The sequence below is a fragment of the Phocoena sinus genome, chromosome 3 (genome assembly GCF_008692025.1).
Source record: "Phocoena sinus isolate mPhoSin1 chromosome 3, mPhoSin1.pri, whole genome shotgun sequence".
NCBI classification, from domain to species: domain Eukaryota; kingdom Metazoa; phylum Chordata; class Mammalia; order Artiodactyla; family Phocoenidae; genus Phocoena; species Phocoena sinus.
The window spans coordinates 71,095,458-71,113,954 of NC_045765.1; the positions used below are offsets into that span (position 1 = coordinate 71,095,458).

The 18,497-nt window shown below is 43.4% G+C and overlaps 1 protein-coding gene across 2 annotated transcripts in view; it reads right to left on the reverse strand.

Moving 5' to 3' along the window:
• Positions 1 to 18,019, reverse strand: part of SNX24 (sorting nexin 24) — a 181,366-nt gene extending 163,347 nt beyond the window's left edge. Inside the window, exon 1 of one of the 2 annotated variants that reach the window (XM_032629033.1) lies at positions 17,844 to 18,019. In XM_032629033.1, the coding sequence (XP_032484924.1) occupies positions 17,844 to 17,903 (60 nt within the window). In that variant the 5' untranslated portion in view covers positions 17,904 to 18,019. The remainder of the gene's footprint in view (positions 1 to 17,843) is intronic. The other variant, XM_032629034.1, reaches the window with a different exon arrangement.
• Between the last annotated feature and the right edge of the window lie 478 nt (positions 18,020 to 18,497).

Sequence of the window (18,497 nt, forward strand, 5' to 3'; positions counted from 1 at the left end):
CTCGAGCCTGTCTGCTTATATAAGGGCTTAAGGACTCGTGTAAGTCCCTGATTCGTCCGTATGGTTATCGCATTTCGCAAGCCGGACTTTGGATAGGCCACTGCTTCAAAACCTGATTAGCATATTAGGTGCATACGCCCTAGCGGCATACTTAGTGCATGCGTAATGGCTATCCGGCCGCGCCCTACATCTCCCCCTTTTTTCTTTTCGACCATTGCAGCGGACATTGACCTGTACCAGTGCTCATACCGGGGTATGTACACGGTGTACCGGTAGTTTCCGCTTGCATTCGCAGACACCCTCCTGCGTGCAATGCTCGCAATCGAACTGCAGGGTGCAAGGGCTGTCTTCACGTGGCATGGGCTCCTCATGGAGGTGCAATGGTAACGAGACCTCTCCGTGCAGAGGCAGCCCCTAGGGCCGATCCCCTATAGAGGTGCAATGGCGGCAAGGCCCCTCTGTGCAAGGGCGATCATATGTTTTTTAGGGTGGAGAGCCAGGCTGCGGGGGACTCGCCTTCACTGATGGCCACAAGCGCCTGAGTGAGCATTATCCTATCTCGCCGGGTTCGAATGCGAATACGACAGACCAACCAGAGACACAACACTATCCCAAACAAACAGCAGGCTGCGAACAGTCCCACACCCACCCATTCCTTAAAAAAGGAAAATGCTCTAGCTAGCCATGCGGTAAATTCTCCAAGAGTCACTGGATCCACTCTGGTTGCATTCAGCTGCAGGATATTCAACTTCTGCTTAAATATCATCTTCTCCGCCTCGCGGGACCAATTTCCCTTTAGGAATTCTCCAATCTGCTTGCTCTTATTCAGAGCATCCAATCTGTGCTTAGTGGCCTAGCACAAGCCGTATTCATCTCACAGCTAGTGGAATACAATACTGGGAGAATGGTACTTTGAGAATGAACGGGGATGGGGACTGGCCAGGTTCGGCTAATTCCCCAAAACGTCTTGATCTCCGCCTTGAGCAGGGGGAAGCTCATCAACAGTATCCAGCCCAGTGTCACTCCTTGAGCGCTCCACATCGTTCTTGGGATTATCTTCCACGACTCTTGTTAACCTTGTCGGGACCCAAATCGGATCTTGATCCTGAGACCAGACTTCTCTGGGTATGAATGTACACTTTGGCGGTTCCCGAACCGCAGCGCCAGGGGGGGCGCTAGCAATAAATGTGGAAGTCTGAGTACATGTTAAAGCTTTTGATTTAGCAGAAGCACAAAATGGCGGACGAGCACCCGCAGAGGCACAAAATGGCGGACGAGCACATGGGGAACTGCCATATCGTCCTCTTTCATATTCGGCAGCTGCTTCTTCCAGATCCGCCTCCTCCTTGGGATTCAACTCATCTTGAGACAAATAAAGCGCTTTAAATTCATCTAAAAGTGGATACAATCCTGGCGTTGCATCCGATTTTTCTATTTGTTTTTCTCTCTTTTTCCTAGGATTCTTAGGCCTATCTACCGTAGTCCCTATATTTTCACTTTCTGACGCACTATCTTGATGTATGCTAAGAGCTTTACGGCCCATCTGTACAATATCTTCGCATTTCCCTTCTCTTAAGCACGAATGTATCATTCTCCATAACGGAAACGTGCCTCAAGAGAGCTCCCCCATTTTGTGACGATCAGCCAAGTCCTTCCCCAGTTTTTCCCAAGATGGAACAGTCAGGCTTCCAGACACCGCAAACCATGGGGCGGCACCATCAATATCCTGCAACAGTTTACTAATAGTTTTATGTGAAATCTTAAGTCCTCGATCGTTCAGAAGGGCTTGGATGGGCTCATGGAATCCAACGGTTGGTTCCGCGGATGAACTATTCCCCATAGTTCACTCTCATATATGAACAACTTGCTAAAGCGGGAAGATCTCTGACCTATCTAATGGCCAGGGGAGACACACTCGGTCGGGCTGATGGCACCGTAGCCACACGCAGACAAAAAGTGCGACAGCTACGAAGAGAATGAAAGCGAAAATAAAAATCTCGGGCTCTATTGCAGCAAAAACATACCTAAACTGGACTACTTAACGGTGGTTCACTCCGTGTGTCGAGTTCTGAATCGGTCCTCCATGCGGGGCGCGCAGATTCCCGGGTTTCGGCACCACTTGCGGCGAGCCGCTTCTGACCAGCAGAATGACGAATCACCACACGCTAGATTCTTCTCGCATCACACTTTATTGGAGTACAGCTTGGTTTCGGGCGGATGGAAGGAAGACCCCGTACGCTCGAGCCTGTCTGCTTATATAAGGGCTTAAGGACTCGTGTAAGTCCCTGATTCGTCCGTATGGTTATCGCATTTCGCAAGCCGGACTTTGGATAGGCCACTGCTTCAAAACCTGATTAGCATATTAGGTGCATACGCCCTAGCGGCATACTTAGTGCATGCGTAATGGCTATCCGGCCGCGCCCTACAGAAATGGGAGTGACCCAATTCACTGTTACCCCTAGGGACACACTGGCAAAAATCTTGCTTCCTGTCCCCATGAATTTATGCTCGGCTGGCCTAGAAGTCTTAGTTCCAAAGGGGAAAAAATGCTTCTATGCTTCTACCAAGAGACACAACAATGATTCCATTGAACTAAAATTTAAGACTATCACCTGGCCACTTTGATCTCCTCGTGTCTCTAAGTAAGTATGTGCAGAGGGAGGTGCTGTGCCGGCTGGGGCGACTGATCCTGACTGCCAAGGGGAAACGGGACCACTACTCCACAATGGAGGTAAGGGAGAGTGTATCTGCAACACAGGAGATCCCTTAGGATGTCTCTTAATATTATGATGCCCTGTGATAAAAGTCAACAGAAAACTATAACAATCCAATTCAAGCAGAACTACTAACATCTCAGACCCTTTGGGAACGAAGGTTTGGGTCACTTCACTAGGTAAAGAACCAAGAGCAGCTAATGTACTTGCTGAAGGCAAGGAGAATATGGGACTGGGCAGTGAAAGGAGGTAGTTATAAACATCAGCTGCAAACTTGTGACCAGTTACAGAAATGAGGGCTGTAATCGTCATGAGTATTTCCTTCTGATTGTGTTATGAATATGTTTGTGTGCATATATAAATGTGTACATACATATATTAATATACAGAAAGCAAATATCTTTGTTTTCTTCCCTCTTTTATCTCTTCATTTTGTAACATAAGATGTACTGACGGGCTTCCCTGGTGGCGCAGTGGTTGAGAGTCCGCCTGCCGATGCAGGGGACGCGGGTTCGTGCCCCGGTCCGGGAAGATCCCACATGCCGCGGAGCAGCTGGGCCCGTGAGCCATGGCAGCTGAGCCTGCATGTCCGGAGCCTGTGCTCCACAATGGGAGAGGCCGCAACAGTGAGAGGCCCATGTACCGCAAAAAAAAAAAAAAAAAAAAAAAAAGATGTACTGACTTTCTACAGGAGTTTTTAAGTATAGTTAACTTCACATCATAGTATTTAAGTTTCAGGATGTCCTGACTCAAGGACCTTAACTCCTCTTCTAGGTAAGGGGTTAGAGTGTTTTAGTTGTATACAGGATAGTTGTATCATGTGAGGAAGAATTATGACCTTACTGAGATCTTTATTTGGAGATTAAGTATGGTTTAAGGAGATGCACATGGGTGCCAAGTTGGTAAGGGGTGGACTTGGAATGGTTAATTTTATATGTCAATTTGACTGACCCACAAGATGCCCAGATATCTGGTCAAACATTTCAAATTAAGCAGGTCCAAAAACAGGACTTCTGATCTTTTCCCCAAAATGTGCTCTACCCAAATTCATCCATATTTCAGTAAACAGTGCCACCATTCCTCCATTTGCTCAAGCTAAATATCTTGGAGTCATTCCGTTCCTCATTTTTTCTCACATTCCATATCTAATCCATCAGTGAATCCTGTCGGCTCCAGCATCAAAATCTGTCCAGAATCCATCCATCTTCCACCACTTTCACCTACAGAACTGTTCTAAGCCATCATCATCTTTTATGTAGGATACTACAATAGCTTCCTAACTGAGCTCCCGGCCTGCACCTGACCCTCCTATAGTTTATTTTCCACACTGAAATGAGACTGATTCTTTTCAAAGTTAACTCACATAACTAACATGTAAGGACGGGGATTTCCATCTGTCTTCTCTGCTACCGTGTCCTCAGCATCTAGAAGAGTGCCGCTACACTGATCATGTGGTTAGTAATCAATACATACTTGGCGAATCAAATCATTCCTCTGCTTCCCTTCCCTCAGAGTAAAAGCCTTATCCCTCCTTCCCAGACCTACTGGCTATGCACCGCCCAAACCACCCCCCCACCTCACATTATCTGCCCCCATCACACTACCTATGACCTCATCCCCTATTACCCCCTATTCTCTGACTCCAGTCCGACCTCACTGGACTCCTTTCTACATCTAAAACACACTGGGCACATTCCTATCTCATGCCCTTTGCACACACTGCTCCTGCTGCCTAGACGAGGTTCCCTAGATAACCTCATGACTCACCCCTCACCTCCTTCAGGGCTCTGTTCCAATGTCACTTCCCCAGGGAGGGGCTTCTCTGATGCTCCCCCCGGCACTCTTTATCCCCCTTCCCTTGTTTATTTTACTCAGCACTTATCACTATCTGAGATATTATATAATTTAATTATTATGTTTATTTCTGCCCTTCTCCACCCATCCAACTAAAATGTAAGCTTCTTGAGGGTAGAAACTGTCGACTGACTCTCCTTGAACAGAGACCTTTGCCTGTTTTGTTCATTGCTATATCCCAAACAGGTGGATTACTGCCTGCCACTCGGTAGGTAGTCAGTAAATATTTGTTAAATATTTATTTAACAAATGAGTGATCTGTTTCCATTTTCTCTTGGTATTATCAACAATGCTACAACAAATAACTTTACATGTATATCCTTGTGCATTCATGGATACAGACCAAAAAGTGGGACGCCTGGGTCATTAAGCGTTATATAAATATTTTATTTAATAAATATTGTCAAACTGACCTCCAAAACAGATTCTCCAAGTTATAGTCTCACCAACAGTAGGAAAGTCTCAGCAACAGACAGTAAAGAACCATCTCCCCTCAACCCCATTTTCATCAGTACTGGTTTTTATCAATCTTTTTCACTTTGCCTATCAAATTTTTTAAAAACTTGGTTTCAACTTTGCCCTTCCTTAATTACTAGTGATACTAGCTATCTTGTCATGTATTTTTGGTCATTTGTACCTCTGATATTTCTCTTCTCTTAAAAACAAACAAACAAACAAACAAACAAACTCTCTCATTACTTGTAGAGCTTCCAGGACAAAATTTTACCTGGGGATCTACAGTCCCACTAAACCACTCAACCCAACCTTCAAACTCCAGTCCCACCCCACCACCTACCCACTACCCAGACTTCTCACCCTTCCCAAGGCCCTTCCTTGAACCTGAAATCATCGTCCTCCCTTTCTCAAACTAGCAAACTGCCACTCATCCTTCCAGAACAAGCTCTCATGTCAGCTGCCCTGCACCCACAATACCAGTGCAATGCCTGCGAGAAAGGAGGCACATAATAATCACGAGAATGAATTGTTGCTCTACTGGGCTTGTGTAATTTTGAAAATAAGATTAAGTTCCACTGGCAAGGTGAAGAGAACAGGGAGGGTATATAAGAGAGAGAAGCTCACAGTTTCTAAAACAATTTCTAAATTCCTAAATTTATCTAAACTCAAAGAACTAAGAAAAGGCAGATGGTGAGACTCAACCCACATATTGGTTCTTCCTTAGAATAAAAAATTTTAAGTGAAAACCTGAGTAATCTGCGATTTTAATAAAAATCAACAAGAGGACAGCAGCATATTTAAAATACCCACAACACTCCCTTCAAAAAAGGGGGGAGCAACTAGAAGGGGGACACAGAATGTTTCAAATATGCCCAATCCAGTCATCAGAATTTAGCCAGCAAACTACATGGAACCTACATTCAGATACCACCATTCACCTATCAGATTGGCAAAAATCCAAAAGCCTGACAACATGCTCAACTGGCAAGCTTGTGAGGAAACCAGAACTCTCATTAACTGCTATGGGAGTGCAAAATTGCACCATTCAAGGAAGGGAATTTGACAATGCCTGGCCAAATTAAATATGCATTTACCTTTTGATCTCGTAACCCACTGCTAGGAATCTATTTTAAAGATACACTGACAAAAATACAAAAAGATATATGGACAAGGCTATTGACTGCAGCCAACGATGGAGAGCAAAGAGCTATAGAAAAGAATGCAGCATCTCTGCGTATGCCCATGTAGTCATCTCCAGGATATACTGTTATGTAAAAAAAAGCAGGTGGAAGAAAATGTTTTAATGTATTACTGTTTAATCTAAGAAAAGGAGTAGAGGAACAAGCATATTTGTTAGATTTCCACAGATAAACCTGAGGCAGTAGATACTTTACCCAAGTACAAAACAAAATTAATTTTTAAAAAATCCCTATGAATACAAAATAAAATGAGACCGGGTAGCTAGTTGGTGTTATCAGAGATGCAGATCCCGCGGATGTGGAGGGCCGATCACGGGACTTGAGCATCCTGGGATTTGGGTATGCAGAGCGGATCCTGGAACCAATCAATGGGCCACAGATAACGAGGGACAACTGTACTGAGATTTTCAGTGTGGGAGAAAGGAGACACAGTTGAAGACACAAGAAACTAAGAAAATAAATTCCTTCCTTGACCACAGAAAAGATCTAGAGACCTCCACAAATGCGGTCGTCCCTTGGAATCTGTGGGGGATGAGTTCCAGGAGCCCCAAACTCTGTGGATGCTCAAGTCCCTTACAAAAAAGGACACTGTACAGTAAATACAGTCCACTCTCCATATCCGTGTGCTTGGCATCTGCCGATTCCATGAACTGCGAAAAGGTTTAGGTTGGTTGAATGGGTGTGAAACCCACAGATCCGGAAAGCTGACTGTATATAACCCGTGCCCAGTGCCCAGATCATGGTCTCTAACTCATTTCCCACTAAAGGTAACCAGACACAGCACCCAACTTGAAAAATCCAAACTTGAAAATGACCAAAGACGGGACAAAAAGTATATAAGAATGACAAAGGCAGTGGACTGAACTACATAAAACATGCTAATATACATAAATTCATAACAGTGCTAATTTTTAAAAGAAAGGCTCTATGATCACTTTTAGTTTGTGATCTTTGGAGGCGACCAATCCATAATGTTGACCAATAAATAATAAGAGAAAGAATCAAGCATTTATCCTGCTTTTCCTATAAAAACTAAGCTTCAGAGTAATTTATGAGGCAAAGTTCCTTTTTTATACATGTATTCAAGCCAATAAATGAAGAGAGAATGATAAAATTAGTATATCAATGCTAAGCAACCACTAATGAATTAACAGATTCCTTATTAATCAACATTAATTAATACTAATTAATTAATGTTGATTAATAGGCAATGCTCTTTGAGGGCTGCTAGCATCACAAATCAAATCTGAAAATGACCAAGCCTCTACCTTTTTACCACGTAAGGAACAGAAAAATGTGTTAATATTTTTATATTACACATGACAAGGATGTAATGACAAGGATGTAATCAGCAAAATCCAGTGTGGGAAACTCTATGAGACAAATGTCACAGTTTATACAACAAAATAATTGTTAAAAAAAAAAGCAAGGGAGAGACGGAGAAAAAGAACCTATAGATTAAAAAAGATATATTAAGAAATCACGTTCTATAGACCTAGTTTCAATCCCAATTCAAACAAGCTGCATTAAAAAAAAAAAGAACATGAATGGGAAAATTAAGGAAATGTAAAAATGGATTGATATTTACTATATTGATGAATTATGGCTTATTTTTAAATAATCTGATAATGATACTGTGATTGTTTTTTAAAAGGGGAATCTTTATTTTTTACACATACAAACTGAAAATATTCACTGACAGGTCTGAGGTTTCCTTCAAAATGAAATCTTGGGGAGGCTGTGCAAGGAGCAGTGGGAAAGAGTAGGAGACAAAACTGGCCATGAGTTTATGATTTTTAAAGCTGAGTAAAGGGCTTCCCTGGTGGCGCAGTGGTTAAGAATCCACCTGCCAATGCAGGGGACACGGGTTCGATCCCTGGTCCGGGAAGATCCCACGTGCCTCGGAGCAACTAAGCCCGTGCACCACAACTACTGAGCCTGTGCTCTAGAGCCCACAACTACTGAGCCCACTCGCCCCAGCTACTAAGCCCGCGCACCTAGAGCCCGTGCTCTGAAGCAAGAGAAGCCACCACAATGAGAAGCCTGCGTACAGCAACAAAGAGTAGCCCCTGCTCACCACAACTAGAGAAAGCCAGCGCATCAACGAAGACCCAATGCAGCCAAAAATAAATAAAATAAATTTTTAAAAATTAAAAAAAAAAAAAAGCTGAGTAAAAAGGTCACTATTCTCTCCAGTGCTGGAGATGTTGAAATTTTCCATAATAAGTGATTACTTTTTAACGGGAGGGTGAGCAAGACAACAATTGAAAATTAAAACAGAACAGACAAATACAAAGCAAAATAACAGGAAATTGCATTAAAAACCTGAATGAGTACCTGGAAAACTAGCATAAGAATACAAGGTATGAACCCAATGGTTCGCTTGTTTTGGAGAGATGCAGTGGGGAATAGAAGAGAATGGAGAAGGTGGGAAATATGTATCTCCATGCCCGCTATAATACATCCCAATCATTTATATAAACATACTAGTCTCTGTGATCTTGAAGGAAAAAAATATGTAGTAAATAGGGCTAGAAAACTAAACCTGAATTGAACTGACGAAAGTTGTAATAAGAATACAAGTTGGTTAAATGTAATCGTTGCTTCTGTAGTACTTCAAAGTCTCTGCAAAGAGTTTATCTTACATAGCACAAATATTTATCCTGGACTTTGGTTTACATTATTAATTCACGTTACAGAACTTAAAAAAGAAAAAGTAAACTTCAAGGCAGTCCCCACTTGAAATAATACAAATAAATCACGAACATAACTAGAGACACCATTCCTTGCACTTTGTAAGGATTCTCTCACTTCATCCTTAAACCATCCTATAAGGTAGTTACAGGCAGACCTCATTTTATTGCACTTCACTTTATTACACTTTGCAGATATTGCATTTCTTACAAATTGAAGGTTTGTGGCAACCCTACATGGAACAAGTCTATTAGCACCATTTTTCCAACAGCATTTGTTCACTTCATGTCTCTGTAACATTTTGGTAATTCTTGCAATATTTCCAACTTTTCCATTATTATTATGTTTGTTATGGTGATCTTGTGATTACTGATCTTGGATGTTACTATCGTAATCGTTTTGGGGCACCAGAAACTGTGTCCATATAAGACAGCAAATTTAATCAATAGACGTTGTGTGTGTTCTGACTGCTCCACAAACTGACCACTCACCATCTCTCTCCTTCTCCTTGGGCCTCCCTATTCCCTGAGACACAACAATATTGAAATTAGGCCAATTAATAACCCTACATTGGCCTCTAAGTGTTCAAATGAAAGGAAGAGTCGCACATCTCTCACTTTAAATCAAAAACTAGAAATGATTAAGCTTAGTGAAGAAGGCATGCTGAAAGCCAAGATAAGCTAAAAGCTAGACCTCTTGCACCAAACAGTTAACCAAGTTGTGAATGGACAAGTTCTTGAAGGAAATTAAAAGTGCTACTGCAGTGAACACATGAATGGTAAAAAGTGAAACAGTCTTATTGCTGATATGGAGAAAGATTTAGTGGTCTGGATAGAAGATCAAACCAGCCACAACATTCTCTTAAGCCAAAGCCTAATTCAAACAAGTCCCTAACTCTCTTCAATTCTGTGAAGGCTGAGAGAGGTGAGGCAGCTGCAGAATAAAAGTCTGAAGCTAGCAGAGTTTGGTTCATGAGGTTTAAGGAAAGAAGCCATCTCCGTAACATCAAAGTGCAAGGTGAAGCAGCAAGTGGTGATGTAGAAATCTGCAACAAGTTATCCAGAAGATCTAGCTAAGATAATGAATGAAGGTGGCTATGCTACACAACAGATTTTCAATGTAGATGCAACAGCCTTTTCTTGGAAGATGTCATCTAAGACTTTTCATAGCTAAAGAAGTCAATGCCTGGCTGCAAAGGACAAGCTGACTCTCTTGTTAGGGGCTAATGCAGCTGGTGACTGAAGCTAAAGCCAGTGCTCATTCACCATTCCAAAAATCCTAGGGCCCTTAAGAATTATGCTAAATCTACTCTGCCCAGGCTCTCTAAATGGAACATCAAAGCCTAGATGACAGCACATCTGTTGACAACACAGCTTACTGACTATTTTAAGCCCACTGTTGAGACCTACTGCTCAGAAAAAAAATTCCTTTCAAAATATGACTAGTCATTGACACTGCACCTAGTCACCCAAAAGCTCTGATGAAGATGTACAACGAGATTCATATTGTTTTCATGCCTGCTAAGACAACATCTGTCTATAGCCTGTGCCATGGATTAAGGGGTAGTTTCAAAATTCAAGTCTTATTTCTTAAGAAATACATTTCAGAAGGCTATAGCTGCCACAGATAGTGATTCCTCTGATGGATCAAGGCAAAGTAAATTGAAAACCTTCTGGAACGGATTCACCATTCTACATGCCATTAAGGACATTCATGATTCATGGGAAGGTCAAAATATCAACATTACCAGATATTTGGAAGAAGTTGATTCCAACCCTTCATGGATGACTTTGAGAGGTCTAAGACTTCAGTGGAGGAGTTCACTGCAGATGTGTTAGAAACAGCAAGAGAACCAGAACTAGAAGTGGAGCGTGAAGATGCAACTGAATTGCTGCAATCTCATGATGAAACGTCAATGGATGAGGAGTTGCTTCTTATGAGCAAAGAAAGTGGTTTCTTGAGATGGAATCTACTGGTGAAGACTGTTGAAATGACAACAACGGATTTAGAATATAACATAAACTGAGATGATAAAGCAGCAACAGGGTGTGAGAGGACTGACTCCAATTTTGAAAGAAGTTCTGTGGGTAAAATGCTATCAAACAGCATTGCATGCTGCAGAGAAACCACTTATGAAAGGAAGAGTCCATCAGTGCAGCAAATTTCACCGTTGTCTTATTTTAAGAAATAGCCACAGCACCACAACCTTCGGCAGCTATCACCCTGATCAGTCAGCAGACATCAACGTCAAGGCAAGACTCTCTGCCAGCATAAAGATTACAACTCACTGAAGGCTCTAATGATGGTTTGCATCTTTTAGCAATAAGGTTTTTTTGTTTTTGTTTTTGTTTTTGTTTTTTGCGGTACGTGGGCCTCTCACTGTTGTGGCCTCTCCCGTTGCGGAGCACAGGCTCCGGACGCGCAGGCCCAGTGGCCACGGCTCACGGGCCCAGCCGCTCCGCGGCACGTGGGATCTTCCCGGACCGGGACACGAACCCACGTCCCCTGTATCGGCAGGCGGACTCTCAACTACTGTGCCACCAGGGAAGCCCCAATAAGGTATTTTTTAATTAAGCTATGTAAATGTTTTTAGACATAACGAGACTGCTCACTTAATAGACTACAGTATAGTGTAAACATAACTTTTATAGCTCTGGGAAACCAAAAAATTTGTGTGACTCGCTTTATTGCAATAAGCAGTGGTCTGGAACTGAACTCGAAATATCTCTGAGGTTTGTCTGTACTAGTATCCTCTTTTACAGAAGAGGAAAATAAGACACAGGAAGATTAAGTAGCTTGCCCAAAGTCTGGCTTCAGGCTAAATGCTGCAGGCAAGATTTGAGGCAGACAGCATGAGTCCATCCACAGCCTGTGCTTTTCATTGTGAGGCTGTGTCAGCTTCTGTCATAAACTGGTATAATATTATAAATAGGGTTTTGCCAAGTGGCAAAACTTTCCAAGGAAGCACCTGAAATAATCAAAATTTGATTTAATCTGTACAGGTTCATATCTAATAACATGCCTGTCTCATTTTTGAGAGACAGTGTACTACAACTTGGACTACTTAATATCACATAAAAGCCGATGAAACTAAATACAATGTGGTATCCTGGATGAGATCCTGGAACAGAAAAAGCACGTTAGTGGAAAAATTGGTGAAATCCAAAAAGTCTGGAGCTTAGTTAGTAACAAGTTACCAATGCTAGTTTCCTTATTTTGACGTTACCATGGTAATGGATGATGATAACAGCGGAACTGGGTGAGGGGTATACAGAACAGTTGGTACTAATTTTGCAACTTTTCTGCAAATCTAGAATTATTTCAAAATCAAAAGTTTATTTTAAAAGAATAGATCAATTTCTAAGCACCGTATCTGCAAAATTCAATCCTCATGTAAAATTTTTGATTTTCAAGTGAATGTAGCATTCTGTTTGTTAATGTTCAAGAATATTTTCAAACTGTATTTCTTGTCTTTAAGGGTAAGGAACATATCTTACACATGCTTGACTTAATCACTCAACACACGTTTAATGTTTGCCTATGCTGGGAGTTTACCACGTGTGAGGCACTGTGCCAGCTATGTCCTTGTCACACAAAGGCCTCCTGCATCATAGATGCTTATAAAGGGTGACTGGAAGATAATCGTTGTGGGCACTGTGGTCTTGCTATCCTTCTGAACTTCTCCCGCTGCGGTGTCTACAGGGTTAGGTGGCAGGAATGGACTGACCTCATTCCTAGCTCCAGGGATGCCCCCTAACTATTTTCCCTCCATCTGGTTAACTTATCCTTGCCACAGTGATTACACGAATGGTGAAGGCAGCCAATCAGCACACAGAATTCCTCTGCCAACTGCATTGGTTGAGGAACTAACTAGGGATAATGAGATATGAAGGAAGAAAAGTGCCCTTGCTCTGAAGAAACACCCTCTCTTCCTCTGGATTTTGTAGAATATGATTTTTTTTTTTAAATCTGCAATATGTTACCATTTTGTCACCAGGTGGAAGCTACTCTGAGGATGAAAGTAAACAGAGTGGAAGTGGCCAGGCCCCCTTGATCTTACATGTCATTCTCACAAATATAAAATGGCAATAACAATATTTCCCACAGACCACTGTTAATTCCAAGGCAATATGAGCACTATGGTTATGTTAAAAACAACAAAAACAGCTAAGAATTGGAATGATATTAAGGTTTTGCTAACCTTGTGGTAGTATTTACATTTTGGTTATGTTTCTTTAAAAGGTCTTTGCCTGTCAGATATTCACAGTAAAATATTTACAGGTGAAATTTTATTTTGGATTTGCTTTAAAATACTCCAGAATTTTTTTTTTTTAATGGAAGGATGAAGGGTGGTGAACGAAATAAGTACTGTAAAATATTGAAGGTGAGCAATGGGTAAATGGTGGTTCATTATATTGTTCTATTTGTGTATTTTAATCCAGAAAATATTAAACTGATAATTATCCCTGCATATATCTCAATATTATGATCGTGTATATATGGAGCTGCCTTATCTATTGAAAAGCATGATATAAAGTAAATCAGTGAGAGTCCAGATCTCAAGAAAAAGATATATTTATATAAACACAACACACTCAGTCACACACACACAGTTAAAATGGACTTGAAGGGCTTCCGTGGTGGTGCAGTGGTTGAGAGTCCGCCTGCCGATGCATGGGACACAGGTTCCGTGCCCTGGTCCGGGAAGATCCCACATGCCGCGGAGCGGCTGGGCCCGTGAGCCATGGCCGCTGAGCCTACGCGTCTGGAGCCTGTGCTCCACAACGGAAGAGGCCACAGCAGTGAGAGGCCCGCGTACCGCAAAAAAATAAAAAACAAAAAAAACAATGGACTTGAAAATCTATCTAATTGAATGCCTCGATTTTTACAGCTATGGAAAATGAAATCTAATACCTTCAAACTTTTATGGTGTTACATGAATGGTAATTCTAGTTTTCTTTTGTTTTTACCAACCATGTTATCTGAAAATGGAAAATATAAATACTAACCTATACTGGCACCCAGGACCTGCTTCCTTTCATATCCAGTGGACTGTTCTCCATCCTCACCTGACAAGGCCAGTGAGCCATATCTAGCATTTTCCTTCTTATAAAGCACCTACTGTTCTTTCTCTTCCTGCCTCACACCCCTCACCCAGACCTCTCTACGTATCCTGAACTCCAAAATGAAATAGCCTCATCTGCCACAAAAAACTCAGCAGGCCCCCAAATGAAACTGCCCACATGTCAGTTCTTTTTTTGGTCACTGGCACCCAATACTCGCGGGAGTCACCCTGCTGCCTCACATCTGGTCACCAGACCCTGGAGGTTCCTGTAAGTCCTCCCCTTTCCTTTCCCAGTTGCCTTAGTTCAGCCCTCATCCTCTCTTTTCTGGTCATTTTGCATCTCCTACATGATTAATGCTCCAGGGTCATCTTTCTAAATGCAAAGCTAATCATGTTACTTCCTTCCTTAAAACTCCAGCGACTTCCCACTGTCTGAAGCTGAAGTCCACACCCCTTTATAGCTCTCAAGGCTAGCCATCTGGTCTCTCCACACCTCTCTCTGTCGGGAATCACTGCACAACCCCAGTCCAACTCACTGAGCTGCTTCACGCCTCAGGATCACTGTGCTTCTGACTTTCTTCTCCTATTAGAAGACTCATTCATTATTTATTCAGCACACATGTAGTGAATTTTCACTATGTGATAAGCCCTGTACCAGGATACAGCAGTGGAGAGTGACACTGTCCTAGCCTCAAGGAGCTTACAGCCTAGCAGGGAAACAGATATCAAACAAATTCACTATGGGGGATAGGGGTAGGGTGGGAAGGGTTCACCTGCATTTTGTTACAATATCCTTTCCTGCTTCTTTGTAAACTAAAATGATCTAGAAGTGGCCCTTTTTCTGTTTGGTGTGGTTTGTTTTTTGGTGAATCTGGGAGTTTAACATGCCTTTTTCCTGAAATGAAATTTTGCCCCGCACTTCCTCTTTCTGTAATTCACAATCCCAGCAAAATTCTCATCAGATTTCAAATGTCAGCATTCCTGAGCACCCCTCCTCCCCCCCCACCCCCACCCAGAGCACACCACCCTAAGGCAGAGCTGAACCGCCCTGTTCCTCCTCAGGACTCCAGCTGACATCAGAGCGCTCTCACGCTTCCCCACCTGACCCCTGCTTCATGGGCTGAGAGTCCCTAAGGACAGCAACAACATCCTTCCACCTTTCAATTCCCCACCTAACACAGTGCAGGCCCACAGTAAATGTTTAAACGTTCAAAGGGCAAACATTCACTCTTTAAAGGTAAATTACTTCATACATAAAGCATAACTTCGTATAAGCTTTTTGAATAACAATTGAGCAATACTGATAAAAACTTAGAAAGCCCAGAAGTACCACTTCTAGTTAGTGTTCTACAGAAATCCTAGCAGTAGGCATAAAAAGCATGTACAGGGATATCTTATTTCAACATTTGGCATAGTTGCCAAAAATTAGAAGCAAATGTCAATGGCCACCAACAGAGATCTGTGTAAACAAATTACGGTGCATTCCTTCTGCAGAAGACCCCTTTGCTACCAGTAAGGAGGAGACAGACCTATGCGTATTGGCACAGAAAGATATCCAGAAGCTGTACAATGACAGTTATAGTGAAATCCTGCTATTTATTCTAAAAAAGAAACAAACATGTTTTCATAGCATGGGGGGAAAGTCTCTAAGAAAGCACCCCTATGCGTTATCCCTAAGGGCATGGGACAAGAAGGAGGAAAAATCATCCTGTACTTTAAATTTCCTATCACTGAATTTGTTAGAATGCAGTTTAATATTTCTTAAGTTTGAAATGCAATCACTAAAGTAAAAAGGTACTTTTTTACACTAAAGTATACATTATTTTACCAGTTTCTTATTTAGGGAACTGAGATGATATTTTTAAATTCTGGGTTTTTCTAAAAAGATGAAATATTATTCGATGCTACCTTCCCAGCACCCGGAATACAGACACATAGCAGGCACTCAGTTAATGTTTGCTGAAGGAATAAACTGCTGTACAATTCCAAAACTGCTGGCCAAGGGTAGAAAGTATCTGCTTCACAAACTCACAAAGGAAAAAAATCACTCGCAGAAGTATCTTAACAAATGGTTACCAACCTACATAAATTAGGATTTTTTTTAAGTAAATTTTCAAAAAGCACACAAACTCTCCTCACATAAGCAATCTTCTACCTACCAAGTTTACCAAGAAAAAGGCTCCTTCCAAATCAGTTTAATTCAAAACCTGGAGTGTGGCATGTGGCTGGCCATAACACAAGTAATAGAAAGAAACAGGAAAACTTGGGTTAAAACACAGGCACTCTAATAGAAAAAACCAACCGTTCTGATCCACCGAAGTGCTTATTTGGGGAGGTAATTAACTTTTTGCTTGGATTACTGAGACCAAGGCCCCTGACAAGCAGCCTGTTTATCTCCAGGTGCTAAAAGAATGCCCTAAAGATGGAAAGCCCTCCATGACTGTTGATGCTGATGGGAGAGGTGAGACACCTGAAAGAAGGAAAGCCAACCAGAGTTTTAGGCTTAAGGAAAAAGACTTGAATAGGTTCAAATTTAAGTTCATTCCTCCACCCCTTTTTTTGAAGTAAGATACAGTATATTTAATCAATTTCATAACTCATTTATTTATCTAAATAACAGCCAGGGAGCTCAGCTCTTCCTTGGTTGAAGTCCCCCCCTCCCCCCAAGGGAAGGCACTTTGAGAACTTGTTTTGGGATACGTGGACCCAGTAGTCTACTTAATTCTAGAAACCCACATACCCCTTGCATTTTTTTTTCCATCACTACTCTTAATTCTAAAAATTCCTTTGAGAGGGTGATTTAATCCTCGTTATGAAAACACAAGGTTCCAAATAAGTTGTCACCAAAACCCAATAATCTTTAGAGAAAAGATCAAAATACTTCTCTGCCAAACTAATGTAACTGGAGTTTAGCAAGTGGGTGAATTAAATAACAAGTGAATAAGTGAATAAAATAACAATCCTTTAGAGTGCCCTGTGCAATTTTCCCCAAAGCCTACCTGTTCTTTAAATGGAAATAAAACTTTCCAAGGTCTATCCCAGGCTGAGGCATTTCTCCCTCTAGCAATGACTGTCTAGATGAAGATGTCTAAGTTCGCTGGGAAATCAACTACCTACAGTTTATTTACTAAACTTATTACCCAAAGGTTCCAGGCCCTGGTCTCTGCCCTCCCTGCCACTCCTCCACTCTTGAAAGCAGGGATCCTGTTTCTCATTCTTCAGAGATCACAGTCCTAGGTATGGAACAGGTGATCAGTGAGTACCAGATTTTTGCCATTTCATGGCACTGCATAACGAGAAAAAACAACAAAACTTCGGGAATCATCTAAAAGCAACACGTGCTTGCTTTGGCTAATAAATTCTACAAATGATGATTTTTTTTTTAATTAGCGTATTTTCCATCTGAATGAATCCCTACGTAACTTGGAAACCAACATCAACCCGCCCGCAAAGACACTTCTGTCTGGACAGAGGAGCAGCTGTGCCAGAAACGAACGCAGCCCATCCCGGGCTCCAGAGGGCTGGCGGCAGGGAGAATGGCGAGCGCCGCGTCCGAGGACACGACTCCCGGCGCTCCTAACCAAAGGCCGGGAGCCGGGCAGGGAGGGGGAAGGGACCAAACCGGGGCACCCCGAGCGCCCGCCGCCGCCGCCGCGCCAGGGAGGGGGCTCCTGTTTCCTTGACAACCACGCCGGGGCGCAGCCTTCCCAGTGGGCCCGGGGAGGGGAGGGAAAGGGAGGGGAGCGAAGGGACCCCACCCCTCAACCCCGCACAGGGGCGGCGGCTGCCGGAGGAACCTTCCGGACTTAGCAGCCGCAGGCCTGGCTCGCGGGGCCCTGTCCCGCCGCGGCCGGCGCCTACCGTGTATCCCCGCTCCAGGTCACTCTCCTCGTAGCGAAAGGACGGAATGTAGACCTCCATGGTCGCGCCAGCCGGCCAAGCGGAGGGCGAGCGCGGGGCGGGCTCACGGCCGCGGCCGCCGCCCCGCCCCCGGCCCAGCCGCTCCACCTCCCTTCCCGGAGCCCACGGGACCCAGAGAGTGCGCGGAGCGGGCCAGGGGCGGGAGCCCGAGGGCCGGCAGCCGAGGGCGTGGGGACTCTGTGGCCCGCCGCTCTCTGGGCGGGCCCGGGGCCGGAGCCAGGGGCCGGGAGCCGAGGGCGTGTGGCTCTGGGCTCCTGGGTTTCAGGCCCAAAGGGCGGCAGAGATCAGCTGGGCCCGGAGGAGGCGGGGCCTGGAAACCTGTGAGTCTGCAGAAAAGGGGTGTGCGCGCCACCGCGCCGGGGACAGGGCCGCACCCCGACGCTCCCTGCCCTTGAGTTTCGAGTGTGCGCTGGGCTTGCAATTTGCAAGACACCACCGTTAACAGATCGCCAGACAGCAAGGAGTAGAAAAGCATGGAGCCTCTTCATTTTGCTTTTTGTTGGTTGAATTTTCGCCTTAACACTCGGCTGGCACGAACAGCAGCGAACCCTGCACTACTTCTACCAAGACTTAACTGTTTCCCTTCGATTCCAG